Source organism: Aspergillus alliaceus, assembly GCF_009176365.1.
Source record: "Aspergillus alliaceus strain CBS 536.65 unplaced genomic scaffold BDW43scaffold_128, whole genome shotgun sequence".
Classification (NCBI taxonomy): domain Eukaryota; kingdom Fungi; phylum Ascomycota; class Eurotiomycetes; order Eurotiales; family Aspergillaceae; genus Aspergillus; species Aspergillus alliaceus.
The window spans coordinates 1-18,139 of NW_022474811.1; the positions used below are offsets into that span (position 1 = coordinate 1).

At 50.2% G+C, this 18,139-nt stretch overlaps 7 protein-coding genes across 7 annotated transcripts; 3 read left to right on the top strand and 4 right to left on the bottom strand.

Moving 5' to 3' along the window:
* Window positions 1-9: 9 nt before the first annotated feature.
* cspA (putative cell surface protein) lies at window positions 10-920 on the top strand (the record flags this gene model as incomplete). Its single annotated transcript, XM_032048533.1, has 2 exons — window positions 10-181; window positions 235-920. Coding segments are annotated over 2 exons (858 nt in total), but the record flags the coding sequence as incomplete, so codon positions are not given.
* Window positions 921-1,413: 493 nt separating this feature from the next.
* Window positions 1,414-2,937, bottom strand: BDW43DRAFT_318433 (NAD(P)-dependent alcohol dehydrogenase). The gene is made up of 4 exons (XM_032048702.1): window positions 2,465-2,937; window positions 2,288-2,392; window positions 1,776-2,195; window positions 1,414-1,720 (listed from the first exon to the last, which is right to left on the bottom strand). The coding sequence occupies exons 1-4, from the start codon at window positions 2,639-2,641 to the stop codon at window positions 1,532-1,534; spliced, it is 891 nt and encodes a 296-aa protein (XP_031893675.1). The 5' UTR covers window positions 2,642-2,937; the 3' UTR covers window positions 1,414-1,531.
* Window positions 2,938-3,462: 525 nt separating this feature from the next.
* BDW43DRAFT_37879 (putative AP-1 adaptor complex subunit beta) lies at window positions 3,463-6,402 on the bottom strand. Its single transcript, XM_032049976.1, has 6 exons — window positions 6,063-6,402; window positions 5,980-6,000; window positions 5,778-5,909; window positions 5,076-5,713; window positions 4,084-5,014; window positions 3,463-4,021 (listed from the first exon to the last, which is right to left on the bottom strand). Exons 1-6 carry the CDS (start codon window positions 6,137-6,139, stop codon window positions 3,580-3,582), a joined length of 2,241 nt encoding a protein of 746 aa, XP_031893676.1. The 5' UTR covers window positions 6,140-6,402; the 3' UTR covers window positions 3,463-3,579.
* A 70-nt stretch (window positions 6,403-6,472) lies between these two features.
* Window positions 6,473-8,701, bottom strand: BDW43DRAFT_295617 (putative transcriptional regulator). The gene is made up of 4 exons (XM_032044080.1): window positions 8,652-8,701; window positions 7,952-8,461; window positions 6,770-7,868; window positions 6,473-6,698 (listed from the first exon to the last, which is right to left on the bottom strand). Exons 2-3 carry the CDS (start codon window positions 8,216-8,218, stop codon window positions 6,993-6,995), a joined length of 1,143 nt encoding a protein of 380 aa, XP_031893677.1. The 5' UTR covers window positions 8,219-8,461; window positions 8,652-8,701; the 3' UTR covers window positions 6,473-6,698; window positions 6,770-6,992.
* A 1-nt stretch (window position 8,702) lies between these two features.
* Window positions 8,703-9,866, top strand: BDW43DRAFT_37911 (flavin-linked sulfhydryl oxidase). The gene is made up of 2 exons (XM_032049977.1): window positions 8,703-8,975; window positions 9,037-9,866. The coding sequence occupies exons 1-2, from the start codon at window positions 8,836-8,838 to the stop codon at window positions 9,533-9,535; spliced, it is 639 nt and encodes a 212-aa protein (XP_031893678.1). The 5' UTR covers window positions 8,703-8,835; the 3' UTR covers window positions 9,536-9,866.
* A 54-nt stretch (window positions 9,867-9,920) lies between these two features.
* BDW43DRAFT_317402 (coatomer subunit alpha) lies at window positions 9,921-13,987 on the bottom strand (the record flags this gene model as incomplete). Its single annotated transcript, XM_032048534.1, has 8 exons — window positions 9,921-10,175; window positions 10,240-11,324; window positions 11,377-11,972; window positions 12,024-12,990; window positions 13,050-13,385; window positions 13,439-13,758; window positions 13,822-13,871; window positions 13,958-13,987. The coding sequence occupies 8 exons, from the start codon at window positions 13,985-13,987 to the stop codon at window positions 9,921-9,923; spliced, it is 3,639 nt and encodes a 1,212-aa protein (XP_031893679.1).
* A 326-nt stretch (window positions 13,988-14,313) lies between these two features.
* BDW43DRAFT_37961 (uncharacterized protein) lies at window positions 14,314-15,534 on the top strand. Its single transcript, XM_032049978.1, has one exon. The coding sequence runs from the start codon at window positions 14,745-14,747 to the stop codon at window positions 15,399-15,401; it is 657 nt and encodes a 218-aa protein (XP_031893680.1). The 5' UTR covers window positions 14,314-14,744; the 3' UTR covers window positions 15,402-15,534.
* The last annotated feature ends 2,605 nt before the right edge of the window (window positions 15,535-18,139 follow it).

Here is an 18,139-nt window from a genome sequence, read left to right on the forward strand (position 1 = left end):
CACACGGAGCCTCCTCACCACACGGAGCCTCCTCATACCAAGCCTCCCCATAATACGGAGCCTCCTCACCACACGGAGCCTCCTCATACCAAGCCTCCCCACAATACGGAGCCGCCTCACCACACGGAGCCTATCACGAAGATCACCAAGACAACCACCTATGTCACTACTACATGCCCGGGTAAGTTGAAGGATGTTATACTTAGGTGGCTCGTATCTAATGTTCTGTCTTAGTTACATCTACTGTTGTCACCTCTGGCAGCAAGACTATCACCGTCCCCATCACTCAGACGAGCAGCATTACGGTCACCACTACTTTCTGTGAGACCACGCCTGTGAAGCCTGTGCCGACCGGCACCAGTATCCCAACTACAGTTCTTCCACCTGCTCCAATTCACACTGCTCCCTTCCAGAACACCACCGTTCCGGTCCCGGTCCCCACTCAGCCAGTTCCTGTCGCTCCCAGCCAGCCTTCTGTTCCCGGAAAGCCTGTCTCCCCCACTCAACCCTCTGTCCCAGGTCAGCCTTCTGTGCCTGGTGAGACCCCTGTCCAGCCTACTGCTCCGGGTAAGACTCCAGTTCAACCTTCCGTTCCGGGAGAGACTCCTGTTCAGCCCACATCTCGGGTTCCCGAGCAGCCTACCTCTCCTAAACAGCCAACTGCTCCGGTCGAGACCCCTGTTCAGCCTACTACCCCGGTTCCTGTGACTCCCGTTCCTGAGACTCCGGTTCCTGAGACTCCGGTTCCTGAGACTCCCGTCCCTGAGACTCCGGTCCCCGAGCAGCCAACGGCTCCTACTAAGCCGACTCATGTCACCCCAGTTCAGCCCACTGAGTCGTCCTTCACTGGTGCTGCCCAGACCGTCAAGCCCGCTGCCGGTCTCTTGGCTGCTGTTATGGGTATGATGATTCTGCTGTAAACCAATCCTTTTGAGGATAGTTTATCGCAACAGCGGCCATCTACGGTGCTAGAAGAGCAACGGACGGATGAGTTATAGTGTGCAATGCTTGATTGTTTGATTTGATTTTCGTCTGACATGCGAACTCCATCTCTACTGTTTACAAATGGAAGGGTCAAAAGTCTTTTATCTGTCAGATAGTACCGTACTAGTAATTTATAATAATATTCTGCCTTTGGCTTTGGTGCATCCGGGAGAAAAAGCAAAAGAAAAGTCAAAAAAGAAACGGAAAAGTTTGTGCTTTTTGTGAATAGTCTTGTTGTTTCATTAGATACTAATGATGCCATGTTTTCCCCATCTTTTGAAGATCCTCTGCTTGGTGTCTATTACTGTCAAGAGTATACTTACACTATACATTCACCGAACAACTGCATCCCATTCGTATCTTTCCATCAAGTCTATTTATAACAATATACTCCCAATATACATTCAAAGTTAAGTCATGATGATTAATTAGCAACATGCATTACTGCTGCTCGTTGACCAGGATGTAACGGTAACGCGCCTTGCCCTCATGCATATCCCCAATACCCTTATTGGCATCCTTCATGGGGATCTCCTCAATCCAAGGCTTACCCCTTCTCAGCAACGAGATCGAGCATCTCCCGAATCTCGTTAGGAGACCCGATGAAAGAGCTATCAACCTTGACGCGAGGGATAAGGTTCCGTACGTTCGCGAAAAGGCTACCATCCTCAGGGAGACGGGCCTGCACCAAGCTACCATTAGTAGCATGGAGACCTAAGTACTCCGTCATAGGCATCTGACAACACGTTAGCCTCTAAACCTCTATACCTCGTGAACAGAGTAGAGCGTACCTTCGATGAAGAAACCGTGCACACGATCAGATCCAAAGAACGAGCATATTTAGTCGCCCAATCCGGCTCATCTTCAGTAGCAATGTACGTATCAGCGCCCATCTGAAGCGAATCGGCACTCTTGCTCGCTTTGCGCGAGATAGCGACGACCTTGTCCGCACCCAGAGCCTTAGTGAACAGAACACCGAAGTGACCTAGTCCGCCGACACCGATGATGCCAACGCGCTTGCCGGGCCCGCAGCCGTTATGCTTCAACGGGCTGTAGACGGTAACTCCGCCGCACAGCATGGGCGCTGCGTCTGCGGAAGGTATGGCGTCCGGGATCTTGATCACGAAGTTGGACGGCGTCCGGTTGTACAGAGAGTATCCGCCGTAGGATTTACCGCCATGCAGGTGGATGCCGTTGTAGGTGCCGACGACCTTGTGCGAGCAGAGCAGTACTGCTCCCAGCCCATGGCGCATTCCGGGCAATCGCCTAGGCGGCCGAGACATCAGTCGCTCTGGGCGCCAACTCCGAAGCGGTTTCCGACTTTGATATCGCCAACGGCTTTGGAGCCGACGCGGACGGCGATACGGATGATCTCGTGGCCGACACAGCAAGGGTACTTGGTAGGGCCCTGGGTTGGGGTTAGTCTTTTTCTTTTCTGCTTCCACCTGCCTGGTTCTTTTCGATATGAGATGGGACATACCCAGCCACTGCGGAGAGTGTGCAGGTCTGATCCGCAGATACCACAGTGTGTGACTTTGATGTCTATATCGGTCTCCTCCCATTCCTTGGGCTCAAACTCCTGCCAGACCATCTTTCCATCCGCCGTCTCGGGGGCCAGGCCTATCCATCCCGCAAACTTGTAGTCTGGTTGCGCCATGGTGCTTGGTATTCTAATTTAGGGGGTTTATGTTTAGAAGACCAGGATATCCGGAAAACGGTCTCATGGGCTCAAGGGCTCTACGGATCTACTCCGTGCATTTACGGATATAGCGGGTCTTAAGACCAAGGTCTCTACTCCTGATAAGTTCGTATTGACAGTGAAACCGAGAGCGAGATTCAATTCATACTTCGGAAAAGGGAATCATCTGGACTTTGAGATCAGCCAATATATACCTGGAATTTCTTTTGACTGCGGGCAGATAATTTTCGGCGAGAGAATTTCGATAACCACATTCTGCACGATCGGCACTAATTTGCGCATCTTCCACAATGCTTATCAGATCTCAATCGACACTCTGAAATATCTTGTAATATTGAATCAGCACGTCAGTTCCCCTTAATACCACATTGAGAAAACAACAAGAGGAAAAAAGAGCCAATTACCTAAATATAGTCAAGCAATGGAGAGCCTCCACCGACTCCAATCCCAACGGCTCCACTGCGAAAGCAAAACACGGCACAGAATGAGGAACAAGGATTTAGAGAATGCGTATTAATCCCGGGTTGATGTTTCCATCTTCGGCATTCGGGATAAAAGGCTTTAAATATGGGAATCGTCGGCCGACTCGGGAACTGTTTGGGGAAGTTCCTTGGTTATCATATCATGATAACATACTTCAGATAAATTGTCTAGACTTTTGACCAGAGGGTTGATGAAAAAATAATAGATGTGGAGAATTTGAAGAAAAGGATGCTCAGGATATACAAGTAATCACATGTGATGAAGAAATGAGAAAAAGGTCACGGCGAAATGAGACAATGAAGGCCGTGAAAATCTATATTATTGGTAAGGATTAAGCCGTCGTTTGCAAGCACCTTCACGTTGACCACTCCGCGGCTATACAATTAGATTCCGCCCAGACAACGACGCTGCACCTAGAATAATGACAAAATGTCCTCGTTGGTTTTCTTGGGCTGACTTCCTCCTGGGGGTGGCGATGTGGTGTTGGAAAGATCCAAGCCAGCAAAACCGTTCATGAGATCGGCACTAGCACTGCCGCCATTGGAGGCTGGGGTTGGGCCTGTAGCGCCTCCGCCGTCTCCAAACACGCCCAGCAAGTCATCCAGATTGTTGCTTCCCGCCGGCGCCCCGGCTGCAGGAGACTCAACCCGAACAGGTGTGCCGGCAAGGCCTTCGAGGCCGGACATGCCACCGCTAGGTTCCTTCTGAGCGGATGCCGGGGCGGTTCCGTCGAAATCGATATCCAGCAGATTCTCAACGTTGCTTTGACTCTGGGGCGGGGGAGCCTTGCCACTAACTGCCGCCGCCGCCGCCGCCGCAGCCAACGGGTTCTCGCGCGCATTTTGGATTTGTTCCCTAAAGACGGATTGTTAGTCGAGCGGCCAAAAAAGAGGACCGGCAAGCAGGAAAAAACGTACTCAATGGCGGCCCTTTGGACGGCGTCGGCACCAAATCTGCCCTGGCCCACGAATTGCTCTGGGGGCTTGTGGTAGACAGAGGCCAGCGTAGAAAGTTCCGTAAGGAGTTGTTCGAGTAGTGCTGGAGGTAGGGAGTGGATGGTGGTTACGATTGGTGGCTTCTCCGAGAGAACAATACTCTTGGTAGCACCAGGGTCGCTTGTGTTCGAGAGTAACCGCCAGTACACGTAGGCTCGGTCACGGACGTCAGGGTTGTCATTCTCCGCCGTAGCAGCCTGGAGGACTTTCTGTACAAGTCCCTGGGCCTTCTCAGGCCGTTTTAAGAAGAGCTTAACAACAGCGGTGAGAATCTGTAGCTGCGTTTGCGAGAACTCTTCATTGAAGCCTTCCACGAATCCGCCTAGAATGTCTCCAGCGTTGTTGATCTTCTCGGCATACTCTCCCACAATCCAGATGAGCGCGGCTCGGGCGTTAGGCTCATCAAGCTCATCGATGCACTTGCAGAGGGTAGGAATAATGCCTTCGTAGCCAGGGTACTTCCGGAAAATGTCTTTGATCACCACGATAGCCTCTTGTACCACGTAGTTGACCTTCGTGTTGATCAAATCCAACAATGTGTTAACGCACTTCTCGCTGGCATTCTCAATCTTGATGGCCACCTGACCGATAGCCTTGACAGCGCGCCGCACAAAGTCCATATCAACCTCCAGGGCGTATTCTTTAAGTTCTGCCAAAAACTGATCGACATTACGATCGTTGGCGATCCGAACCATGATCTCCAACTTCTGGAATTTGACATACGGCGGATCGTTGTACTTGCAGAAGAACACACGAAGCTCTTTGGTTAGAATATCAGGCTGCTTTTGCAGCAACAAATCAATATTTCTCAAAGCCACGTACTGCACCTCAGGCGCAGAAGATACGAGAGTCACTAGATACCAAACATCAATATTAAATCGCCTTAAACAATAGACTCGAAGGGGTCAAATTACCCAACGGGGGAGCCATCTTTTTCAGATAGTTCTTGGAAAGTTCTGCGTTGACATTCCTCATGTGCAAGAAGACGACCTTGACGGCAGCCAACACTACACTGGGATTGGCATGCTGAAATTGAGGGGCCACGCGTTCGCAAATGTGCTCTGATTCGGTAACTTCAGCAGTCCGATACTCTGCCAGTGTGGTGAGGATCGTCACTCGACCCCACTCCGTACACTCATTTAATGCCATTAACAGTTTGCGCAATGTATTCGATGTTACCTGGAGCGCATTTGTTTCAGGCGCGGCGTGGTGAATCTCCGAGAGCGCGGTCACTGAGTTCGCAACCACCATGGGGTTGGGGTCCCCGATCATCTCTTGAAGCATTTCCAGGAAGCCGTTCTCTAAACACATTCCCGGATTAAGATCGAAAAGCTTGGCTACACAGATCGCAGCCGTCTTGCGGACGTATGGCGACTCATCTCTGAGAGTTTTCCGGAGGGGCTCCTCCATGTAATCAACCATCTTGTCCACTCGAATACATCCCATCGTACGGACTGCGAGCGCTCTGATGAGGGGATTGGGATCTTCGGAGTCTTGCACGAATGTATTCACAGCGAGAATGCAGAGGTCCGGGTGAGATTTGGCGTAATTCCTGGTTGTCGCGCATCAAATATCAGCATGCAAAGCGACAGTCGAAACGGTCATAGGCCACCCACATAAGATAAAGGTATACTAGTTTCTTTTGCTCCAGGTCGGTCGTTGCAATATTCTTCAGGACATCGGGGAAAAGTGCGGAGACATCTTTCCCTAAAGTCATGGCCATGATAGTTTTCTGGATAGCCTCCTTTCTGTAGCCATGTCAGACACCTTCATAGACTTTGCTATGGGTCCCAAATCATCGAATATCGAGAAACATACCGTTCGTAGGCATATTGAGATCTAGCAAGTTTGTCAGCGATACATTAAATAACGCGTCATCGCAGGATGCTCGGAGCTCATACACAAGACCAGCTCGCAATTCGAATGTTTCTCCTTTTCTAGGCACCGCAAAGGCGCCCCGTATCCTGCTCATAGCCATCTTTATCGGAGATAAGTTTCAATTACGATAAGTTGGAGCCTCCGCAGAGAAAGGACTTGGGAATGGTTATAAATGAGAGTCCTTGAGGACCGCTGCGGGGAATTTGGCGGCGAGAGGTTCAGGGATACCGTCGGGGTATGGTATTTCAAATCAACGGGGAATAGATCAGGGAGGAATTTAGAACGTCATCCCCAAAGGCCAAATTATGAGAAGGTCGAGAGGAAAAGGGGGGAATAGGCGCAGTTGAGGGAGAACGGAGAAGCTGAGGTGGAAGTGGATTAGATAAAGTCATCATGTGTCTGGACCCAAAAGTTGTCCACAAATCGCGGCTCTGTTCTTTTAGCATTTAACGCCCCCAGAGCTTAATTACCACGGCCAACTCTCTCCCTTGGCATAACCTCCAACAGGTCTCATGGTAAGGAGAATTCCTTGCGATTCCTATTCAATTCAATTTAATCCCATCTTATTAAGCGTTCCTACCAGGCAAACCTTCCAAATCTCCGACGCTTATTCGTCGAGGCGAGAACAGAGGTAGAGGAGAATGAATACTCTAGGACGGCTGTGAGCTATATACGACTTCACAAAATGGTCTTGACTACGAATGCTGACCTTGGGACATGTGGAGCACGCAGTTCTATAACCTCGTCCTCTTTATATCATCGGTCGCCGTCTTCAGCTTAGTCGCACAGCGGATGGGAGGAACCAAGACCGGGAAATGAATCATAACATTGAAAGCTACTCTTTACTCCATATTAGAAGGGAATTCCGGACAATTTTCATACACGGCAACGACCTGCTCCGAGCAGGAGCTACAAATATCCTCCTTCACAAAATGCACGATTCCGTCCGCCCATCAATCTGTCTCCTCGCCGTCGTCTCCTAGGAACGCAAGATACTGACGGCCTCGGTTTAAACGTCGACCAGGGCGACCGCTGCTACCCTCTTCGTCGGCATTGCCCGTACCGTATAGCTTAACTTCCTCTTGACAGGAAACCACGTCAGCTTGAAGCTCGCGCCTTTCTCTAATCTTCATGGCTCTCTTTTCTGCTTCCCGCCCCTTAAATGGTCGTGTCATTCCTGCATCTTGGAGCATGTTCTCAAGGTGTCCGATCTTCGCCGTCGGTGTATCATAGGGAGCCAGCTCTCGCCACCACTGTTTTCGGATCCCACATTTTACCAGCAAGTCTTGTAACTCTTTCACCTTCTTTTGGTTAGGGTCAAGGTCCGCCTCCTTCACCTTAGATGTGGTCGTCTTCTTTTTCGGCTTTTGCGCGGCACCCTCAGTACTGGCGCTTTTTTGTCGCTTTCGAATAGGCTTAGGCTCTTCGTCAAGAACCACTGACATCTCGCTTTCTGAGTCATCTTTGCCATCGTCCTTTAATTCTTCGGCGGCCTTCGGTGGTGTAACATCTTCTCTTTCGTCTGCTACAGCATCTAAGTCATCCGACACCTGTTCTTTTGAGCGCTTTGCTTTCGGGCTCTTCTCTTGCAGTGATTTCGATTGCTTTTTAGCGGGCTTTTTCGCTTCCTCCTCACTTGCATCGTCTAGCGATGCGCTGCTTTCACTCTGGTCGTCAGGTTCGGGTGTGCTCGCTTTCCGTCGCTTTCGCGATGTCGCAACTTTGATAGGCTTTGTCCTCTTAGCAGAAGAGGCCTTCACGAGAGGAGTAGGCTCCTCTTTCTCTTCTTCATCTGATTCCGGTTCTTGCGCACGCTTGTCTTGTACCTCCTGTGTGCACGTAACCATTAGTCCTATAAATAACCCCATTATCCGGCCGCAACCAATTCGATAAGAGTCAATTTTGAACATACCACTTCATCCTTGATGATCTGATCACTCTTTGACTTCCAATCCCTACTCGCCTTGAAAAAGCCCTCCTCGACCCCAAGCTCTTTCTCGGCTGCAAGGCGCACCCGCTTGACTGTCAGTTCCTCCATAGCCCCCGATTTGTAAACCTTTGCGACAGCATCGCGTAGCGCCTTTTCGAGTGCATTGTCTGACGTGACCGAGGGAGCTGTTGATAACTCGGACTCGGACTCGGAATTGGACTCGGATGCTACGCGGCGTCGAGGCGCCATTTCGCCTAGTTCACTCGGTTATCTTGTTTCTAACCTTTCGGAGGTTGGTTTCGTCACACAGTGGATCGAATTCGTGGATTCGGCGTTGGACGCGGTGGGTTCGCGACGTGACGCTAATTAAGAACTATCACGATGGAGGTATAGCTCAATCGTCGAATTAAGAATAGGAATGTGAAAGCAAATCAACATGAGTAAATAATGCTCTGACTCAGAAATAGAAGTACACTGTGATCCAAAAAAAGGTGACGTCGTATGAAGGTTCCAGGTACCGTTCACATATCTAAACTCTCCGATGGAAAGCAAGGGAAAATAAATGGCTGACAAAGCCACTTATCCACCGGATTGAATTTAAGCTTACTTGAAGAATCTCGAACAACCAGAAGGATTCGAATAGAGAAGGAAATGACATTAAGCCCCTAACTCACCTTATAGGACATACGTCTCCCGGTCACTGTATCGATCTTCCAAGAACTGCACGCTCTATCCTCCAAACCGCGCACCCTCATCCATTGAATCACAACCCTCCGCAGTATACCGAGCGCCTTGAAACAGCCAGCACAGGGCCATCAATCAAGAATTGCAACGCTCTCTCCCAAGAGCAGCGATCAAACTTCACAATGTCAACACACGAGGCCCAAGCCAGCCCGGCGAAAAACCTCTTCCCCCACCAACCCCCCGCAACAGGCTCTTCAGAGGAACTAAAAGATGGAATGACGAAACTGCCCAACGGCGTCATCCTCGACAAAGATGGGAAACCGTACGTCTACTCACTACTGAATAAAACAAGGCGGAACACATATTAACAATGTCCCTTCTAGATGCCGCCTCTGCACCTCCGCCGCATCCTGGCGCAACCTAACCAAACAAGCCAAAGCCCAAGGCTCGACCTCTACCACACCCACCACTACCTCAAAACCCACCTCCGACTCAACTACTACATCGATACCTCTACCCCAGTCGCGAGATGATTGTCCGCCGGATGTCGAGGCTCTGGGCCGCTCAACATGGACCTTCCTTCATTCGTTGTCGGCCTCGTACCCGGTGAAAGCGTCGCAGGAGCAGCAGAGTGAGATGCGGACGTTCCTGAAGATCTTCTCGCGCTTATATCCCTGCTGGGTGTGTGCGGATGATTTCCGGAACTGGATGGCGGAGCCGAGTGGGCGGAATGAGCCGCGGTTAAGTGGGAGGGCCGATTTCGGGACGTGGATGTGTGAGGCACATAATGAGGTGAATCGGAAGCTGGGGAAGAAGGAGTTTGATTGCCGGTTTTGGGAGGAGAGGTGGAGGACTGGGTGGAAGAATGGGAGGTGTGATTGAGATTGAATGATTGACGGTTATTAGAGCTCTTAGAGTATAAATGGATGGTTTGGGATTTGTATAATAGCTTTCGGGCATGATCTCTCTACTCAGGTGTGCAGCGGGGATATGTGAGGCTCTCTGCTCTATATGTGTATGTACACATGAATCATGGTTTTTCATGAACGTCTTAAAGTTGCATTGCGAAAGTAGAAGGTAAGGTAATATAAAACAACGTCGCTGAGAAAATTAGGGTAAAACCAAATCCATATATCTAGTGAGCAGCGTCCCTCCAGCCATGGGCGCCACCCTATTCACTAAACTTCCTCCCACGTAAAGAATATTCGCTTCATATGTTTCACATTGGAGACAGAATTACATGAATGAGAACCTCCCGACTTCGTCTTTAATATTGGCCGGGGACGTACAACCGTAATCCACTGGCTGGCGCACCGATCTCGGTCACATCAGATATCCGGCACACTGTACCCTTGTACTGTTCATGATATTTGGCTCCGGTGAAAGGATCTGAGACACTTGGAGAGCCCCCATAGATGGGAGTATGGGAAGCAGCACAGATATCGAATTCGGCGAACTGATCGAATTCGACGTCAATCTTGTCCTGGGGGCTGCGCTCGCATTGAGCTTTAATCTTCCTTGCCTGTGTGCTGGTTAGCATCTCGCTATCTAGGAAAAAAGAAATAATATATAGGCATATAGCTTACCTGATCAAGCAGCTTAGGGGAGCCACCGTTTGCCAACATCCGGTTGGCAAAGCTGAGGGCTGAGGAGTAGTTCTTGTTGGCAAAAGCGAGCTTCATCGCTGCCATCAGAGCAAGCTGGCGATGGGCAACCTCTAGCTTGGGGATAGTGAAATAAGCAGAAAGCTCTAGGCTTCTCTTGAGGTCTTCTGGTGTGTCTGTGGGGATGGAACGACGCTCCAATTCAATAGACATGGCAAGAATGTATTCCCGAGCAGTTTCGATGATCTTCTTGGCTTGTTCAAACTCGGCCTCTGACGACACTGTATTCAGGAGGAGAGAGTGCAGTATACCCTTGAAAATTCGCACGCCGTCCTCAAGCTTGTTGGACCTCATCGCAGCGTAGCCCTCTTGAAGGTCTACATTGGCGATGGTCTCCAGGTCCCTGGCAATAACGGGGAGGACCTTGCGCGAGTCGGTCTCCTCAACAGTCCGGCGAACGTAGTTGACCAGGGGCGGCAGGCCGGCGGTGGCCGGGAGATAAGTCTTGGATGCCTTGTATACTTCCAAGAAACGTGGCTTGAGAGGCGCGAAGTTTACGGCACCAACCTGGCGATTGAGGAGTTGCATGGCAGTATCAAATGAACCAGCAGCAACGTGGTCAGCGGCCAGAGGGGAGTTGCGAGCCCAAAGGTCGGCTTCGGGGCTGCCCGCACCAGCCTCAGCGCTGTCCACATTGACGAAGTCAACATCTTCCTCGACATTAATCTCATCTCCCATGTCCCATCCAGCGACGTCCTCGTCCTCATCCTCAAGAGTTTCGCCGGCAGCCTCAGCCTCTTCCTCTTCCCCTTCGGCCTCAAAGTCAATAGCAGCTGCTTCATCATCTGCACCAACTTCACCAAGGAGCGCTTTCTCGAAAGACGAATGGGCAGCGGCCTTGACGGGCCAATTTGACTTGAAGGAGGGCACAATAGGTTGTGGCACCTGTAGAGGCTCATCGACAGAGGGCAGGGTTATCTGGTCTTCTGTAAGGCCGCAAGCCTCAAGGATCGACTCAGCCTCTTCAGTCAAACCATGAGTCTTTGCCGTCAGGTATGCCAAAGGATCTACGTGCAGTTAGCAAGGTATTACAATGAAGGTACTTGAGCTTTAACTTACAAAGATCCACTTCCTTGAACATCTGGATCCTGTCCTCGACATCCCCACGGTAGATGGCGTTTTGAAACCGTGAAGTGAAATCGCCTCGATGCTCTGCAATCTTGGCCATTCTTCCGAGCTTTTCCTGATCGCCAGTAGAGAGGTACAGGAAAGACAGCTTGTCAAAGTTCCTCTGCTTCTGGTAGGCCATCTCTACTACCTGGTGATTGCCATGGGCCAAAGCTTCCGTGCCCAGTCTGCTCCACAGATTAGGGCGGTCCAATTCTCTGGCCATCTCGACGGCAACATCAAGGTTACCGCACTCCAGGGCGAGCTCGAAACGTGTTTGGGGGTCCTGGACAAATTGCAGCGCAATCTCGGGGTAGCCCTTCTTCTGCAGGTAGGAGATGATGCTTTGGCCGACCAGGCTAGAGGTCTTGATAATTTGAAGCATCTCATCATAGTTTCTCTTGACCAGAGCCAGCTTAAACCGGTATTCAGTAGGGTCAATCTCTAGGACTCTGGGCTTGGCATTACGGTCCAGGCAGTACACATTTCGGCCCTTGACCTTGACGAGATAAACTGTTTGATCCAGAGTGCGAATAATGCCATTGTCACTGTTACATTTGTCAACATGTGTGCTTCATCGCAGTGAGGACCAAACTTACCCATTCAGGAGAGAGTACTTCACGTGGTTCAAGGTCGAGTAGAGAAGGACGCCAGCGTCATCCCAGGCGGCGCTCTTAATACGAATCGTCTCGTGTAAGCTACTTACTTGCTCAAGGGTTTTGGTGACAATCGTGACATTATGTTTGCTGAGCAAAGCTGCATAAAGACCATCATTCGACCAGACAACGTATTTGACGCCACTGACAGCCAATTCTGCCAATTCCTTCTTTTGCTGGATATCGAAAAGAACAACGTTGGTAGGAGTAATAAAGAGTAGACAGCCGGTACCACCAAAGTAGATATCGGTTGTACCCACGGGAGGCTTGATCGTCTTGGTGGTGGAGTTGCTCAAGTCTTTGATGTCGACTTGTTGGTTGGCTTGGCTGAAGACCGCAAATCGATTGCGTGCGACAAAGACAGCAGAGGAAGCCTGGCCACGTTTTACATCGGTCGGCTCCACAGCACCGGTAGCATCCCTTGGGAGATGAATCAACTCATACACGCCACCATCCGTTGGCGAAGTAACCAGGATGGCACGCTCCGCGGGGTTGTACGAAACTGTCCGAGGAGGCACCCAGGGGGAACCCAGCTTGCGCAACGACAGCATAGGTGGAGATTCCACATTCTTGGCGAACTCATAAGACTTGACATGCTTCTCCTTGGTAATGTAGAACAGTTGATTCTGGTAGACAGCAGAGGCGGGCCTTTCGCGCTCCAACTTGAAAACCATAACACCGGTATCGTGGCCCGCGGCAAAGAGGTTGATTTCGGGATGGGCAGCGATAACCCAAAAACGATCCACATCACGCTTGAATGATTGTACCGAAGTTCTCTTGTTCAGGTCCCATGCTCTGATTGTCTTATCTTCACCGACAGAAAGGATGAGGTCCTGGTGAGGGTGGAACAAGGCGGCGGAGGCATTCTGGAAATGACCGCGACATGTATCGACTTCCCAGGCCTTGGTGTCTGTTGCGAGAAGTTAGCGACCTTAATCATGCATACAAAGACACCCAATTGTCACATACCACTCATCCTCCACAACTTGATCAGACGGTCGTCACCCGCGGAAACGATCAGAGGCAAAGTGGAGTGGAAAGACACCCAGTTGACACCTCGGTCGTGGCCCTCCAACACAAATTTCACCACCGCATCCGTATTTCCAAACATATCCGCCTGACTGGGATTGGCTCGAGCCATCTGGTCTTCGAAGGACATGGCAGTCGGCGCCGAATGCTTTTTCCGCAGGCCCGAGATGTCCCAGATGCGAACGGACTGGTCTAGGGAGGCGGAGGCAATCAAATCTTCGGTTGGGTGGAATTGCGCGCACATCACATAATGGTTATGGCCCGTCATCGTGCAGACTGAGTATTGGATATCAGCTTCGTTCCGGATAGGTAGCCGGATCCAAACTTACCCAGTGATCTGTTCTGCCAGTTCCATATCCGAATTGTCTGGTCGTCCGATGCGGAAAGGATCCAAGGGAGTTCAGGGTGGAAGAACACAGTCCGCACATAGTCAAGATGGCCATTGAGCGTGAACAGGCATCTCCGGGTTTGATAATTCCAAACTTTGATCTTGTAGTCATCACCTCCGGACACGAAGAGGGGCTGTGTAGGGTGGAAGTCAACGCCTCGGACGGGACCATCATGCTCTTCAAAACGGTCAATGAGCGTTCCCATGCGATAATCCCATAGTTGGATGGTCGACGAGTGAAGTGATACTAAGATCCACGGCCTGGTTCAGTCAAGGTCAGCGATGTCTGATTGCGACGCGTGGGACAGTCGATCGTCAACTGACCGCTTAGGATGGAAAGCGATTCCCTTCGCTCTGGATGATTTCGATTCAAACTATGCGGGTCACGATGTTTAGCAGTTGCCCTTTGAACTCGAAAGGCAAGATTGTCGCCGAGGGGGCATTGGAGGGGAGGACATACCTTAGTGAGCATGTTGGGGGAGGACTGCATCTTGAATGAGAGTTGGCCGGAGCCGCACCATAGAGAAGCAAGCTCCGCACGCTGAATTCAAAGAGATCACAAAAGCGACCACCTCATCCACTGCTACAAAGGGCAGAATGGTAGAGGATCACGCAGGTATGGGGTCGGGAAGCGTCTGGACTCGGGGACAGTCTGGACAACTAACCTAAGATGAGGCGGTAAACGTGGACTTATTGTGTCTCCCGGTGGAAGAGCCAATAAGCGAATCCCGTTGGGCCAATGATGGGCCCCGGCGGTGAGAAGCTGCCAGGGGAACATCAATTCCTCCTCCTATGTTAACTTCTCATCAATACTTAGTACACCTCATCTAACTTACTCCAACAATGGGAACTCTTGATTCGTATTCCTTTGGTCGGTTGACATGGATTAGATCTTCACCCTGAGCTTTCGAAACCCAACTCGGTCGGATCTTTAGTCAAAAGATGCTGCCTCCCGTCCCTCTATGCCCCAGGCACCCTCTCTTTCAGCCAAAGGAATACCGTTGGCGCCTTGCGCTCGTGAGCGTCTCTCCACTAACACACATCATAGACAGAACCGCAGGGACAGCAGCACCCTCCTTTCCAATTAGTCGTTTCTGCAGAATATTCTCGAACTAATCGCATACAATTCCTCAATAGCGCGCATTCCAATCTATGTACTATACCTTTCTCCTTTTCTTTGCTATGAATACTACATGCGATACTTCCAATTTTAGACCTTGATTATCCTGGACCCGGCCTAGCGCAATATGGATGGGATATCTGGAAACTACAACGCTGCGCCTAGTTCATTTCAAGCCTTCACAATGTCAAATAATAACCAAGAATGTACATCATCTCAACGTCAAGGAACACACAATACGCCATCAGAGAGGGAATTATCTCCCGAGGATCCTTTAACCCAGGACTCCAACAATAACGCTCCTATTGTCGTACAGCCATATTCTATCGAGGAGCCGGAGGATGATGATTCCTCTCCTCTATCTTCAAAGCCTACCACAGCGTTTACTCCGGGGCCCAGTTCTGAGAATTGGCAAGCCGAACTGGCAAATTCAATGGAAGACCTACGTTGTGATTCCGACCATAACTCTACCAGCCCCAACACAAGATATAACCGAGGCAAGAAAAGAAAGCCGCCCAGTATTGTTACTGCACATCCCCGGTTATTCCACAAACAGGACCCCAGGATGACACACGATCACCAGTACGAAGAAAGACCCAACTCCAAATTGAGAAAGCTACGAAGAAGAAATAAATATCCACAGGAAGCCTTGGGAATGTCGGACGTCGGACTCAGTGAGTTCGAGACGCCCGGGAGCTGCGATTCGAGGTCTTCATCGACTGAAAGTAATGATACCAATTCCAGCGAAGGTACCAATGCACCGGACCACATGGATCTAGATTGAAAACCAGGCGTTGATATGATGTGATGGCCTTTTCGTTGACATCACTACTTCCCATTGCATGTCACGTGCTTACCAGATTGTCTCGCTAGTCCGGAAATGGCTCTCAGCATACATGACGTCAGACGGTTCTCATCGCTGGGGGAAGCACCGGAATTGACTTCTCCTGGCCCTGTAGCTTGTTCTTCTGTAATGATCTCGATTCCCTGACCTTTTCCTCCTTCAATTGGACCCTCCAGGTTTGACTTGAACCCTTACCTCATTCGCAATGGCCACAACTCGAACTTCGACGCGCCAGGCTGCTCAGAAAGCAAAGGAAGCCATATCGGCCGGTCCGGATAGTAAGCATAAGGGAGGCGCCGGCGCAAAGCGTAAGGAAGCTACGCATAAAGGTCCGGAGCCAAAGCGGAGCAAGAAGGATGAGCAAAAATCCACACAAGAAGAAGACCAGCAAGTGGAGGAACGGAAGGAGGATGTAGAAATGCAAGTAGGGGAAAAGAAGGAGGACGCAGATGCGCAAGTAGAAGAAAAGGAAGAAAAGATTGAGCAACCAGTCGATAAGGAGAATGGGAAGCGGGATGAACGGCAAGCAGATGACAAGAAGGAGCAGAATGAGGAGCAGACAGAGAGGCCAGAAACCGAACAGAAAGTTGAACGAGAAGAAGAGAACAAGGACGAGCAAGAGAAGGAGAAGGAAAAAGACAAGCCACAGGAGCCCAAATCTGAACAGGAAAAACCTGCCGACGGTAATTAGCGATGTATAGGCTTCTTGCTGCATTATGCTAACGATGCGCAGAACAAGAGGGAAAGCGCGCTGCAGATGAGGTTGAGTCTGGGGTTCAAAAGTCCCAGGAAAGAGAGGAAGCCGTTCCTTCGAATATCCTCGAGAAAGGCGTCATTTATTTCTTCTATCGACCCCGAGTTAACGTCTCAGAGCCACACAGTGTAGGCGATGTTGCCCGTAGCTTCATCGTACTGCGCCCAACCCCTTTAGGAGCAACTTTAGGCCAAGCGCAGGGGTCATTAGAGGCTGGCGCGAAATGTCGGCTTATGCTATTGCCCAAAAAGAAGTTTCCGACCAGTGGGAGAGAGAGAGATATGGCTTTCGTTGAGAAGGTCGGGCAGACCATGAAAGAGCTACAGGAGAACTTCATCGCTGGTGAGGAGTATCAAACATCAACCCGTGGCGAACGCAGCGTGCCGGAAGCCAAGCCGTATGCAGAAGGCGTCTACGCGATTACCTCAACTAAACGGGCGTCGCACTTGGCGTACATCTTGACTGTCCCCGCGGAAGTTGGCCCTCTCCAGGAAGACTTTGGTCTCCACGCACGTGGTAGCTGGATTGTGCAGTCCAAGAACCCCAAGTATCCTGGCCCTTCCTTTGCACAACTTCCCAAGGACCCTGAATATCCTGAAAGGTATGTCATTCCTCATCAATCCTGTGCCCTAACGCTGGGCTCACGGCTGATTTTGTGAGGGCAGTGTCCGTGACAAGTTTCAAGATTATCGCTGGGTGCCATTGACGCCCGAGTTCATAGACTATCCCAATGCACAGTTCCTTATGATTGGTGAAGCTACAGGTGACCTTGGGAAGGCTGCTACGGCCGAACCTAACGGCAAGCGCGCTGAAGAGGAGCAACCCGGAGAGGAGCTAGAGAAGCTGGAGGACGAGAATGAGGAGAGAGTGGAGTCACTGAAAGGTAAGGATCACCTTAAGCTGTTGAGTTCGACTTGGCACTAATAGCCGATCAGGAGATGATGCTGTCTACAAGGATCTGGGACTGCACGCGAGCAACTATCCCAAAGTGCCAACAACTTGGGATAGTTAAGTAGAACTAGGCTGAATGTGAGAGAAAGGGAAAAACAAGAAAGTTAAGTATGATGGATAAGCTTGACTGCCATATCTAGGAATAATATCTTATTTAAAAAGAAAAATGATGTGATTTGCCCTGAAATGCTGTCTAGACTGTCTTACTACTTACTAGTAGTAAGTACAAGTACCTAGTAAGTATCGGTACGAGGTAGTACTAATCGTAATTAAAAGGACAAGAGCGAATCGTATCAGCAGTTCCCACCACGCTCATCTTGGCCTTTTCTCGGTCGATTAAATATACTGCTTGAAGTGAGAAAAAGCAAAGCAAGGGCCAGATGTGTAACCCTACTTTTTCCTTACCGTCATACATTCCCGATTTTTACTTATATATAGGCCCCCACTCCTTGAGGTACAGTACGCAAGATCTACTACCTTTACCTACTTCCCGTATTGATTGTGCATAACTCCTCTATACCCTCTCACTTCTCAATTATACAGTCTCCTCCTTGTTCCCCAATGAGACTGACCCTGTTAGTGACCGCACTGCCCTGGACGGCAGCTGCAGTAGCCCTCCCTTCCACCGGCCCCAAGTTAAACATCATCAACCAGACCACCTGCGGAGGCACAACCTACGCATACACCGGTTTAGAAGGGTACGGGTATATCCCGTCCAACGCAACCGACAAATATGGCGACACATTGGGCGGGTTCGGCAGCGCCATAGCCATTGAACAAGATTCCTGGCGCCGAACAGGACGAGACTCGTACTCGGGTACTATCTATGTCCTCCCTGACCGAGGCTGGTACGAGAAAGCCCCATATATATATATCTATTATATATATATCGAAAGTTGTGTTTTTTCCGCTATTCTTCCTGTTGTTCTGTTTTCTCATTGGTTGGTTATCTCACCGCTTGCGGTTATTCTGC